Genomic DNA, 12,867 nt, shown 5'->3' with positions numbered 1-12,867 from the left:
GGCTGGAGTGCAGTGGCGCGATCTCTGCCTCCCGGGTTCACACCATTCTCCTGCCTCAGCCTTTTGAGTAGCTAGGACTACAGGCGCCCGCCACTACGTCCGGCTAATTTTTTTGTATTTTCAGTAGAGACACGGTTTCACCGTGTTAACCAGGATGGTCTTGATCTCCCGACCTCGTGATCCACCCTCCTCAGCCAGAGTGCTGGGATTACAGGCGTGAGCCACTACGCCTGGCCTATTCTTGATTTTGGAGTAAATTTTTGTGATTATGTTTGAATCGGGGTCTGCAGGCTAGTGGTTAATGGCAAACCAAGTAGTGACATCACGGCATGAAGAAATGAATGACCCAGCCTTACTCCAGCTTACTCGGAAAACAACACTTTCTCTTGTCGATTCTAAGATTTCACTTACAGCTTCACTGGAACAGAATAGTTGAAAATTGATTTATAGAGACTTCTTGGCTAAGAGGTAAAATAGTCTATGATATCTGCATCACAAAACATTAAGTAAAATAGGTGTTAGCAATTGAAGGAGATTTTAGCTGAGTGAGTAGCTAACCAAATGAAGAAAGAAGAGTAGACTGTACTTTCTTAATAAGTAGTCTTTTTCTTTTCACCATAGTTTAATGTCTTAACTGTCTGATTCACTGCTTTGTTTTCTTTGCTCAGATGTTCTGGAAAAATTGTGAATTTTGTCCTTTTGAAAATATAGATGGTTTATTTACTCTGTAAACCCAAGTGACGAATGCTTTGTCCTAAAATTCAAACTAGTGACATTTGCATAGTCACCTCTTCTCTTTGGAATCTGTCTACTTCTCTCAGTCTTGTCACTACTTCCTTTGTCCAAGCTACTATCATCTCTTTTGCCTGGACCGTTCCAGTAGCCTCCCAGCTATCTTCATATGTTCTTGCCTCCTTCATTCTCTTCTCCCCTTGGCAACCAGAGTAATCATTTTGAAATGCATCTCATTATGACACTCTCGCATACATGAAATCCATTTCTCCTATACTAAAGATCAGTGTCCTTATACTGGTCTGTAAAGCCTCAATGGTCCCACCTGCCTGGTCAGACTCATCTCATGTTACATTACACCAGCCACTCTGACCTTCTTTCAACCCTTGATGGCGCCATGTTTCCTCCCCCACCCCTAGGGCTTTACACATGCTGTTTGCTCTATTGAGAGTATTCTTGCCTCTCCTTTTCCACTGGTTAACTCCTACTAATTTTTCTTGGTTGTTACCAAGATTAAATATTTTCTATTAAATTCTTATAGGACCCAGTACATCCTCTTCAAAGCAGTGATCACAGTAATTTTTAGTTCATTTCTGCGGTTCTTTAATTTTTGATTCTATAATGTAAAGACACATGGTGGCAAATATGATGGCCTTTTACTCACCTTTGTATCATGTATCTTGCACACTGCCTGTCACATGATAGGAGCTTATTAAGTTTGTGTTGAGTGAATGAGTGAACAAATAATTTCTGAGAGTGAGAAGCCAAAGATACAGAAACTCACAAGTGTCCCTCTCACTTAATACTCAATTAATGGGCAAATAAAAAAAAAATGGGGGAAGGATATACAACACCAAGTTTTTCTGTGCTTACATTTGCATTGGCTTTCCAAATAACTTAATCTTCAGTTGCAGTAAGCTGTTGCAGTCCCTTTCATTTAGTGAGACCAGCTTGGTTTTTGTCTTTTCTTTTTAGGAAATGAATGAGGACCACAGCACACCCAAGAAAGAGAAGCAAGAGCGGATCTCCAAACATAAAGAGAACTTGCAGCACACACAGGCTGAAGAGGAAGCCCACCTTCTCACTCAACAGAGACTGTACTACGACAAAAATTGTCGTTTCTTCAAGCGGAAAATAATGATCAAGCGGCACGAGGTGGAGCAGCAGAACATTCGGGAGGTATTTATTACGCTCGTCACTACTGTCATTGACATAGGAGACAATAAGCTATGTGAGGCTTGTGACCACGTCTGCCTGGTCCATTCCTATATCCCTAGCCTTTATAGCCTTTAGCACAGTGGCTAACACAGAGTAGGTACGCAAAAAAAGTCAGGGAATGATAAGGGGAAGCCCATTCACAGAACAAAGAATCAACTCCATCTAAATACATGTAATAGAATTTTACTGAACTCCTGTTATAAGCCATATCACACAATGAAGAATCAAAAGAAGTAGAATCGAGAATTTTTGTTTTCAGCCTGCTTGTCAAGGACTTATGTTTTTGTGACTCCACATAAAACATTTAAGTGACATTATGATGCTCTATAACTAAGTTTATTCATTCAGTCATCCAGCACTCTCAGAGTGAGTGCTAGACACCAGGGATACCAAGCAGCGTACTCCCTGCCTTCAAATGGCTGTGAGTCTAAGAGCAATAAAAGCATGTAACAGACTAATTATAATACAATATGTTAGGTAACATATTAGACAGAGAAATAAAGTATCATTGGCATACAATCATGAGAGGGCTTAGAGGACTCTGCTATTGATGAAAAGATGAGTGTGACCAGAGTTCTGTGTATACGGAGTAGAGCGCAGAACAATATTAGTTGAAAGCAGAATGTAGAGACCCTTGTTTAAGGCAAGGCATTTCACTTTTAGCCTGAAGGCAGTGGCTATCAGAGATTACTAAGCAGGATAATGACATGATGAGACATTTCTTTATTTTGAAGACTTAGTGTATCAGCCGGGCATGGTGGCTCACGCCTATAATCCCAACACTTTGGGAGGCCAAGGCAGAAGGATCACTTGAGGTCAGGAGTTTGAAACCAACCTGGCCAACATGGTGAAACCCCGTCTCTACTAAAAATACAAAAATTAGCTGGGCGTGATGGTGCACACCTATAATCCCAGCTACTTAGGAGGCTGAGGCAGGAGAATCACTTGAGCCCAGGAGGCAGAAGTTACAGTGAGCCAGGATCGTGCCACTGCACTCCAGCCTGGGTAATAAAGTGAGACTTATCTCAAAAAAAAAAAAGAATTAGTGCTTCAGTATGAGAGAGAGGTGGAAGTCATGAAAAGCAAAGTGCAGTGAGGTCAGCCAGGATGCTCTTTCTCCAATTCTAACCTGGAAGAGGCTGTGGGGATAGAGGCAATTAGATCTGAGTGACATTTCTTACTCAGAACTGATAGTTAATCCTGACCAAATAGATATGGGAATTTCAGAAGAGGAAGTCAAAAGTGACTTCCAAGTTTCTACTTTGGGAGGTTGGAGGGTTATGCTGGTGTTCACTGAGATGAGGAATACAGAATACTGTGTTCAACAGAAAATCATTGTGACCTGGAGTAAGCAGAGAAAACTTTATAAATGATCTAGCACAGTGGTAACAATATCAAAGTCTGAGAAAAGCCCAGTGCTGGCCTACATGAGGGAAACGAGCACTTCCAGCACAGTTAATACAAAAGTGGATTGATAGAATCTTGTTAGAGAGCTGCACTGAAATGAGAAGGAAAAGGGGTGAAGCAGACTAAAATGTATTGAACACATGTAGGACAGGCTCGGGCTCTTTATGCATGCTGTCTTACTAGAAGAGGGAGAGCTTTGAGCTGCTGAACATTTTTTTTGGAGACAGAGTCTCGCTGTGTTGCCCAGGCTGGAGTACAGTGGCGCAGTCTCAGCTCACTGCAACCTCAGCCTCCCAGTTTCAAGCGGTCCTCCCACTTCAGCCCCCCAGGTAGCTGGGATTACAGGCACACACCACCAAGCCCGGTTAATTTTTTATATTTTTAGTAGAGATGGGTTTTTACTATGTTGCCCAGGCTGGTCTCAAACTCCTGAGCTCAAGTGACCTGCCTGCCTCAGCCTCCCAAAGGGTGGGGATTACAGGCATGAGCCACCGCATCCAGCCTGCTGAACATTTTTGAGACGGGCAGTGATATGGCTAAAATTGTACTTTAAAGAGATTAGCCCAGGTTGACAGTAATACACAGAGTGATTTGAACATGAATTCTCAGTGGGGGTGATAACACCCCCAGTGGGTGAAAGTGAGTTCTTGTTGGGGTGGGGTGACTTAGATATTATTACAGTTTCAAGGGACCACAGTGCATAAACAGACACACAGTCTACCTGTGGTATTAATATTTCAGTGATGGGGATGATTAAGGGAGAAAAAGCCTAAAACGTCTCCTTACAGGGGCAATAATGGAAAAAAAAAAAAAAAACCTGCTTGAGAAGCACAAGATTAGAGAGAAAAAACTAGAAGCAGGAAATAGGGTATGGACAAGGCTGGTGGTAGTAGCTGTCAGAGCAGTAGATTTGAAACGCAACTCGAAGTTTAAAGTAAACAGGACTTGACATATACTAAGATATGAGAAAAAAGATGAAGACAGAATCAAAATTATTTCTAGGGCTTAACACTAGGGAAAATGAAGATGTGGTAGAAACAGAGAAGAGATTAGAGAGAGGTTTTGGTAAGAAGCTGATTCAGGCCGGGCATGCCAGCTTATACCTATAATCCCAGCACTTTGGAAGACTGAGGCAGGCGGATCACTTGAGGTCAGGAGTTCGAGACCAGCCTGGCCAACGTGGTGAAACCCCATCTCTACTAAAAATACAAAAATTAGCCAGGCATGGTGGTGGGCGCCTGTAATCCCAGCTACTCGGGAGGCTGAGGTGGGAGGATGGCTTGAACCCAGGAGGCAGAGTTTGCAGTAAGCTGAGATCATGTCATTCCATTCCAGCCTGGGCGACAGAATGGGACTGTCTTTAAAAAAAAGGGGGGCGGTGAGGGGTGGGCATGGCAGCTCACGCCTATAATCCCAGCACTTTGGGAGGCCAAGGTGGGTGGATCATCTGAGGTCAGGAGTTTGATACCAGCCTGGCCAACATGGTGAAACCCCGTCTCTACTAAAAATACAAAAATTAGCCGATGTGGTGGTGGGTGCCTGTAATCCCAGCTACTTGGGAGGCTGAGGAGGGAGAATTGCTTGAACCTGGGAGGCAGAGGTTGCAGTGAGCCAAGATTGCACCAGTGCACTCCAACTGGACAACAAGAGTGAAATTCAATCTCAAAAAATATATAAATAAATTAAAAAATAAAGAAGCTGATTCAGTACTGCACATTTTGCATTTATCAGAAGTCAAAAAATCAAAGTGAAAAAGGCTAATGGCCAGTTGGAAATAAGTCATTTGGGAGTCTTTTCATGTAGCATTTATTGTTATTCTAATAATAGATATTTGGAGGAAGTCTGAGGCTAAGGGGACAATTCGTGTCAATAAAAGTTACAGAAGATAATTACTCCCCAAAAATGATAGAAACTATATTGGTGACTTCATTAGTATAAGGTTCTAGCCAGTTGAGCAAAGAATAACTCCGTAAGAGTATTTTTCGTAAAAGTCTAGGTTTTCCTTTGTTTAGTCTTATTCCAGAGCCCACCTTCATGAAAATGTTCAAAGCTTTTTTATTTACAAAAGTAACTCAAGAACATTGAAAATAAACAAAAACAGAAAAACATAAAGCTAAGTAGTGAAAGTTCTTTTTTTTTTGAGACAGAGTCTCACTGTGTCGCTCAGGCTAGAGTGCAGTGGCCGGATCTCAGCTCACTGCAAGCTCTGCCTTCCGGGTTTATGCCATTCTTCTGCCTCAGTCTCCCAAGTAGCTGGGACTACAGGTGCCCGCCACCTCGCCCGGCTAGTTTTTTTATTTTTTAGTAGAGGTGGGGTTTCACTGTGTTAGCCAGGATGGTCTTGATCTCCTGACCTCGTGATCTGCCCGTCTCGGCCTCCCAAAGTGCTGGGATTACAGGCTTGAGCCACGGTGCTCGGCCTGAAAGTTCTTTTTAACAGCTTTATTGAGATATCAGCATATAAAAATTGTATGTATTTAAGATATACAACTTGATGTTTTGATACGTGTCTATACTGTGAAATAATCACATGAAAGCTAACTAACATATCTGTTACCTCCACATAGTTACATTTGTGTGCATGTGTGCATGGGGATGGGTAGGGAGATTTAATTTAGGAATTGTCCTCTTAGCAAATTACAGGCATGCAATACAACATTGTTAACTGTCGTCACCATGCAGTGAGTGCATTAGAGCTCCAGTAATTATTCATCTTGCATAACTGAAACTTTCTACCATTTGACCAGCATCAGCCCATTTTCACCTTTTCGATAATCCCATTCCACCCAATCTCTACCCTCAGTCTCCATTAATTTGGCGTATATATTTCTAGATTTTTAAATATACATATGTACAGCTATATTATATATGACTTTATAAAAAATGAGATTACTTTTGTATCAGTAGGGTTATTTGATTTGCAAGCAATAGAGATAAACTCTGGCTGACTTAAGCCTGGAAAGGAATTTATTGGAAGGAAATGAGGTAGGTACAGAGCTGAAGAACCCAGCTGGAAAACATGAAGAGCCACACTGGTGAAGCGACTTCCATGACATAGAGAGCAAGAGCTCATGTGCCCTTTTCCAGGCAGTGCCATTTGGATGTACCTCCTCCGACCACTTTTTGTCTTTGTATCATTTCTGTTCAAGATTAAAATTCCTAGGAGAGATAGAACTTGATTGGGTCATGTGCCTATACCTTATTCAACACTCTGTCTGATTCCAGATAAGGGGGAGTCATTTTGCAAGAAAAGAAAAAAAAAAAAAAAAGAGCCTATAAAGAGAAGCAGGAAAAATGGATGCTGAGTTTACAAAAAGTAACAGATGTCCACTCTACTGTTTTGTAACTCTTCTTTCCATTTACCTTCTAGCACATACAGCTCTGCTTCATTCTTTTTCATCTAATAGTATTTTGTTGTATGGCCTCAATACCATTTATTTAATGAGACGCTTCTCAGTGGACATTTTGTTTAAGTTTTACAGTATTATTAATAATATAAGAACATTTTTGTACACAGATATTTTTACATGTAAACAAGTATTTTGGGGGATATATTTTCAGAAGTGAAATTCCTGGGTCAAAGAATGCATACATCGAGCCCGGCGCCGTGGCTCATGCCTGTGATCACAGCACTTTGGGAGGCCAAGGCAAGCAGATGACAAGGTCAGGAGATCGAAACCATCCTGGCCAACATGGAGAAATCCCGTCTCTACTAAAATACAAAAAATTAGCCAGGTGTGGTGGCGCATGCCTGTAATCCCAGCCACTCGGGAGACTGAGGCAGGGGAATTGCTTGAACCCAGGAGGTGGGAGTTGCAGTGAGCTGAGATCATGCCACTGCACTCCAGCCTGGTGACAGAGCAAGACCCTGTCTCAAAAAAAAGAATGCGTACATCTACATTTTTAAAATAAATATCGCCAAATTGCCCCCTAAAGGAGTTTATACTCCCACCAACAAAGCATAAGAATACCTGGTTTCCTATGTCTTTGCCTGAAGGATTGAGCATTAGCAATCCTTTTAATTAGTGAAAACACTTAAGAGGATCACTGAAACTGGGTTGAGCCTCTTTCTCTATCACCAACACATACAGACACTCAGCATTTTCTGACCAGTGTTGAAACTAAGAACTGAAACTAAGATGGCATTAAATAGCATCTCTATTTAAAAGTTAGAATTCTCGTTTTTACTCAACCTCAGTGAGCCTGAGCATAAAAATTTGGCATGAGTGAAATCAGCTGCTTTTAAAGAAGTCAATGCTTCTTCCATTGGAGGTTAGAACACTTGAAACACACTGGACATTGACTCAGGGAAAGGAAGCTGCATGTCTTCCTTCCTGCACTCCCTCCAGGGCCTATACGTATGTGTGTGTATATGTGTGTATATATATACACACACACATACATACATGTATACATACATTGAGTACATGGGTGGGCAGAATGACCTGTACCATTAAAATTGGTTTTTAAATTTTTGCTCAGCTTATTTTGTTAAATTCGTATAAGCTGAAGGTGCACATGATGTGGTTCTAGTATGTATATTGTGTCATTTGTACAAAACATTAACCATTATATCATGTCTAGCTAGAGCAGAATTCTTCAAAATATTATATCACAGACTGAAAAAGTATAAAACAGGAAAGTATGCATTTATTAGAACATTTCTTCTTTTTTTTTTTTTTTTTTTTTTGAGACGGAGTTTGGCTCTTGTTGCCCAGGCTGGAGTGCAATGGTGCCATCTCAGCTCACTGCAACCTCCGCCTCCCGAGTTCAAGCAATTCTCCTGCCTCAGCCTCCCAAGTAGCTGGGATAACAGGCATGTGCCACCACACTTGGCTAATTTTGTATTTTTAGTAGAGACAGGATTTCACCATGTTAGCCAGGCTGATCTCGAACTCCTGACCTCAGCTGATCCACCCGCCTCGGCCTCCCTAAGTGCTGAGATTATAGGCATGAGCCACCGTGCCTGGCCTCATTTATTGGAACATTTCTAATGGAAAATACTGAGAAGCTAAATACCTGAGTTTTAGCCTTAGTTCTCTTTATAGAAGTTGTATCACTTTTATGTTAGTCCTTCAATTCCCAAATGCCTACTAACACATATAAACGGGGGAAATCCTTACAGTCTTACCACCTCATAGGGTGGCAATTTGGATTGAATGAGATGTATGGAATAACTTTTAAAAATGGAAAGCACGTTATACATTATTATGTAGGCACAGCACTGGCCTCATAATAAGGTGAATAATTTTTCCCCCATGTCTCAAATATTAAAGGTAGCTTACCATCTTACACCTCAGCAACTCAGATGTACAAATTAAAGGCAAAGGGAACAACTTGTAACAGAAAAGCCATTTCAGTATCATGTTTTTCTTACTCTTCTAATAGTTTATAAAAACTAGATTTAAGATATTATATGCCACATATTCACTTCTGAATAGAGAAAACTAATGACATATTTATGTATTCTGAAACACTTTCCTATGGTCTTTCATTTTATCTTTACAATTACAATAGTTCACAATGCGTACTGCTATCCTTATTTTACACCTGAAATGTAGATTAAGAGACTTGCCCCAAGCCGTACATGAGACTTATAGAGGAGCTGAAACTGACTCATGCCCTTAGCACTTTTCCATTGATTCTCAAACTTTCATATATGTCAGAATTAGCTGCGTAGCTTGTTATACAGACCAGTCGCTTTTAACACAGGTAATTCGGATGTAGGTATTCTGTGGACAATATCGTGAAGCATTTGATTAAGCATGAAGAGAAGTACTTGATTTCTTCTGAAGGTATTTTCTTGCTTTGTATCAAGAACCCATGAGTTTCAGGGCTCTTAGTAACTCAGACTCAGTTTGCATTTCTCAATTTAGGAAAGTGTGGGATGAATAAATGCCCAGTATTGGGACTCCTGGATCCCAATTAAAACCCTCATTTGAAGGGCTTTCCTTGGCCTGGGAGAGCTTTCATCTGTGGGAAGGGCTGTCTGTCCTTTGGTGCCACCTAGGGGTCAGTTACTGATTTGTAAAAAAGAAATTTGATGGTCTAGGTAAAGAGGAAAAATAAAACAAAGGAAAACACAGGAGGAGATGAGAGAGAGAACTCTAGGGGCTCATTTTTTATTCCTTAAAACAAATTTAAATTGTATTTATACTTTGGGTTTTTTCTCCTTATAAGGTCCCTAAGGGGGTGTACGTGTTCACTGTTGTATCCCTAGTTCCTACAACAGTGCCCAGCACATAGTAGGTGCTCAGTAACTACTTGTTGAATGAATAAGTGAATGATTAGTGAATATGCTCTAGTACTAGATGCTGTGCTATTAAAAGGATTTCTCTTCAAATCAATAGGGAGCCCAAGTGTACAAGATATTTCCAACCACACCAGTATAAAAATGTTATTGATATATCTATTAAAACAAATAATTTGCATTTTCTCCCATAGTGGATGCCATCAGAGAAGAGAGCACTCTATTGTTCTAATTTAAAGTACAGCTGAAGCTGGGGCATGGTGGCTTACGCTTATAGTCCCAGCATTTTGAGAGGCTGAGACGGGTGGATCACCTGTGGTCAGGAGTTTGAGACCAGCCTGGCCAACATGATGAAACCCTGTCTATATTAAAAATACAAAAATTAGCCAGGCGTGGTGGTGGGCGCTGTAATCCCAGCTATTCGGGAGGCTGAGGCAGGACAATTGCTTGAACCCTGGAGGCGGAGGTTGCAGTGAGCCAAGATCGCACCATTGAACTCCAGCCTGGGCAACAAAGTAGAAACTCCGTCTCAAAAATTTAATAAAGATAAAGTACAGCTCAAAAGCGTTCGCCTTTCCCTGACCTTCTTAATAGTAATACCACTAGGTCGGGCACAGTGGCTCACGCCTGTAATCCTAACACTTTGGGAGGCCAAGGCGGGCAGATCACTTGAGGTCGAGAGTTCGAGACCAGCCTGACCAGCATGGAGAAACTCTGTCTCTACTAAAAATACAAAAGTTAGCCAGGCGTGGTGGCATATGCCTGTAATCCCAGCTACTCTGGAGGCTGAGGCAGGAGAACTGCTTGAACCTGGGAGGCGGAGGTTGTGGTGAGCCGAAGTCACACCATTGCACTCCAGCCTGGGGGACAAGAGCGAAATTCTGTCTCAAAAAAAAAAAAAAAAAAAAAGTAATACACCCTTTACAGAAATCTTACAGCATAAAATCTTTACCCCTTTTATAGCATTCATCACTTATCCAACCTCGCTCTCTTTTTTTTTTTTTTAATTTGCACATAAAACTTATTTCCTGGCTGAGCATGGTGGGGTGGCTCATGCTTATAATCCCAGCATTTTGGGAGGTTGAGATGGGAGGATCACTTGAGTCCAGGAGTTCGAGACCAACCTAGGCAACATAGTGAGACCCCATCTCTACCCGCCCCCCCCCCAAAAACAAAGTATGTCCCTGTATTAATTAAGATTTTTTTGTTTGCATGTTAACTGAAATTTATTTGAGCTAGCTTAAGCCAAAACCAGAGAAATTACTATAGAAATACGGGAATGTCTTATAAAATCAAATAGCAGTAATACAGCTGGACCTACTGGAGGGCTCAGAAGCAGTAAGCAACGTAGGCATCAGTATATTCCCTGCACTTCTCTCTTTTTCATTTCTTCTTGGTCTAAAGCCCAGCTTTCTCTAATCCTCAGCCCTCATAGCAGCAGATGACTACCACATATGCGGTTTTTCTATGCCTCAATTCCAGCCACACATAGAGATTAACTGGTTCTGAATATCAATTCCAAATTCCAAGTAGAGAAAATAAATTGACCCAGGTTGGGCCTCGTATCTAAATCTGATTCAGTGAGCTTTGAGCAGAGCATATACTTCAATAAATGTCTAGTGTACTTCCCTATTGGAATGTCAGTGAGTTGAGGACAGAAGTCATGGTTTAATAAATATTTTTATGTACTGAGAGCACATTGTTCAGATCTTCATATATAGTGCTATTTAAGAAATATTCTTCAATTGAGGAATGAAAAGATTTCACCCAACTTCCCCTTTTTTTCTAGTTTGCTTTCCTTTCCTCTTTCAACAAGAAAGAAAGAAAAGGAAGAAAGACAGACATGAGTAGAACGGAAAAGAACAGAGTGATTAGATCTATAAATGATTAAACAGATTGTAATATGGAAGATGAAAGAGGATAGATGTCATCTGTTTTTTTTTCCCAACATGCCTTGAACTCTGAGATTTTCAAAAATAGATAATTGGCCTACTTCTGATTCGTGCAAAAACAGGGTATTTCCCAGAAAGCTAAGAACATTGCAGATATTATCAGTTTAATTCTCATATTGGAACCACCTGGAGAACTCTTACCAATACTGACATCAGGCTTCCACCCCAGACAGTTATGAGAATTTCACCCTGTGAGATTCAAGCATCTTATGTTTGAAAAGTTTCCTCACATGATTTCTATGGGCAGTCAGGGTGTAGAACCACTAGCTTCACTGAAGAAACATTTATGTAGACCTATGCATAGCACATCACCTAACTAAGGTTCACAGCAGCTCTGTGAGGTAAAAGGGAGTCAGGCAGAATTAATCCCATTTTACAGATAGTGCAGTAGTGATTGCTGTGAAGTTGCCCATTTTGTAAGTGGTGGAGCTAGGAACAGAATCTAAACCTGAAGAGATTTTTAATTTAATCTCATTAACTCCTGCTGCCAAACACTAATGGGTTTAATTAAGAGATGGTTAGCAGTGCCATTCCTTGCCATCCCTCACTTAGTTGTGCATTCCTTCCAGTTCCTCTCCATTCACCTCTCTCTGTTTATCTTTTGTTCCTGGACGCAGGAACTAAATAAAAAGAGGACCCAGAAGGAGATGGAGCATGCCATGCTAATCCGGCACGACGAGTCCACCCGAGAGCTAGAGTACAGGCAGCTGCACACGTTACAGAAGCTACGCATGGATCTGATCCGTTTACAGCACCAGACTGAACTGGAAAACCAGCTGGAGTACAATAAGAGGCGAGAAAGGGAACTGCACAGAAAGCATGTCATGGAACTTCGGCAACAGCCAAAAAACTTAAAGGTAAGAGGAGAGAGCATTTCCTTATGTGTGCTCCTGGACAGTGTTGGACCAGATCAGTGGTTTCTCTCCCTGAAGTGTCAGAGTCACCTGAGCAACTTTTCAGAATCACAAATTTCTGCGCCGCACACCTATTGCATCAGAATCTCCAATTGTAAAGCACAGAGTCTGTATTTAAGCTCCTGAAAAGGAGATGCTGGGCAAGCTGGTTTGGAAACTATTATTGTACTACATTATCTATCAATTTGTCCTCATATCCATTATGGAATTTATCTGAGCACTTCATGACCTGCCCTCTTCAAAACTGGACTAATAGCAGTTTATGGTTCTAATCCCAGGAAATAAGGAAGTTATATTGGTGTTAGATACTTTGAGCACCACTGTATTGAGAAAGACTCTAAAGCCCCATCCAAGCTTAGGAGGAAAGAGTGTCATTTATTAGTGATGTCTGTCA

The 12,867-nt window shown here is 41.1% G+C and overlaps 1 protein-coding gene across 1 annotated transcript in view; it reads left to right on the top strand.

The window, feature by feature from the left end:
* The window catches only part of TAOK3 (TAO kinase 3), a 226,199-nt gene that overhangs the window by 201,090 nt on the left and 12,242 nt on the right, over positions 1–12,867 (top strand). Inside the window, exons 17-18 of the mRNA XM_008004888.3 lie at positions 1,708–1,911; positions 12,177–12,416. Of these exons, the coding sequence (XP_008003079.1) occupies positions 1,708–1,911; positions 12,177–12,416 (444 nt within the window). The remainder of the gene's footprint in view (positions 1–1,707; positions 1,912–12,176; positions 12,417–12,867) is intronic.

Source organism: Chlorocebus sabaeus, chromosome 11 (genome assembly GCF_047675955.1).
Source record: "Chlorocebus sabaeus isolate Y175 chromosome 11, mChlSab1.0.hap1, whole genome shotgun sequence".
Classification (NCBI taxonomy): domain Eukaryota; kingdom Metazoa; phylum Chordata; class Mammalia; order Primates; family Cercopithecidae; genus Chlorocebus; species Chlorocebus sabaeus.
Note: the sequence above shows the minus strand (reverse complement) of the source record. Positions and strands in the feature narration are given on the sequence as shown.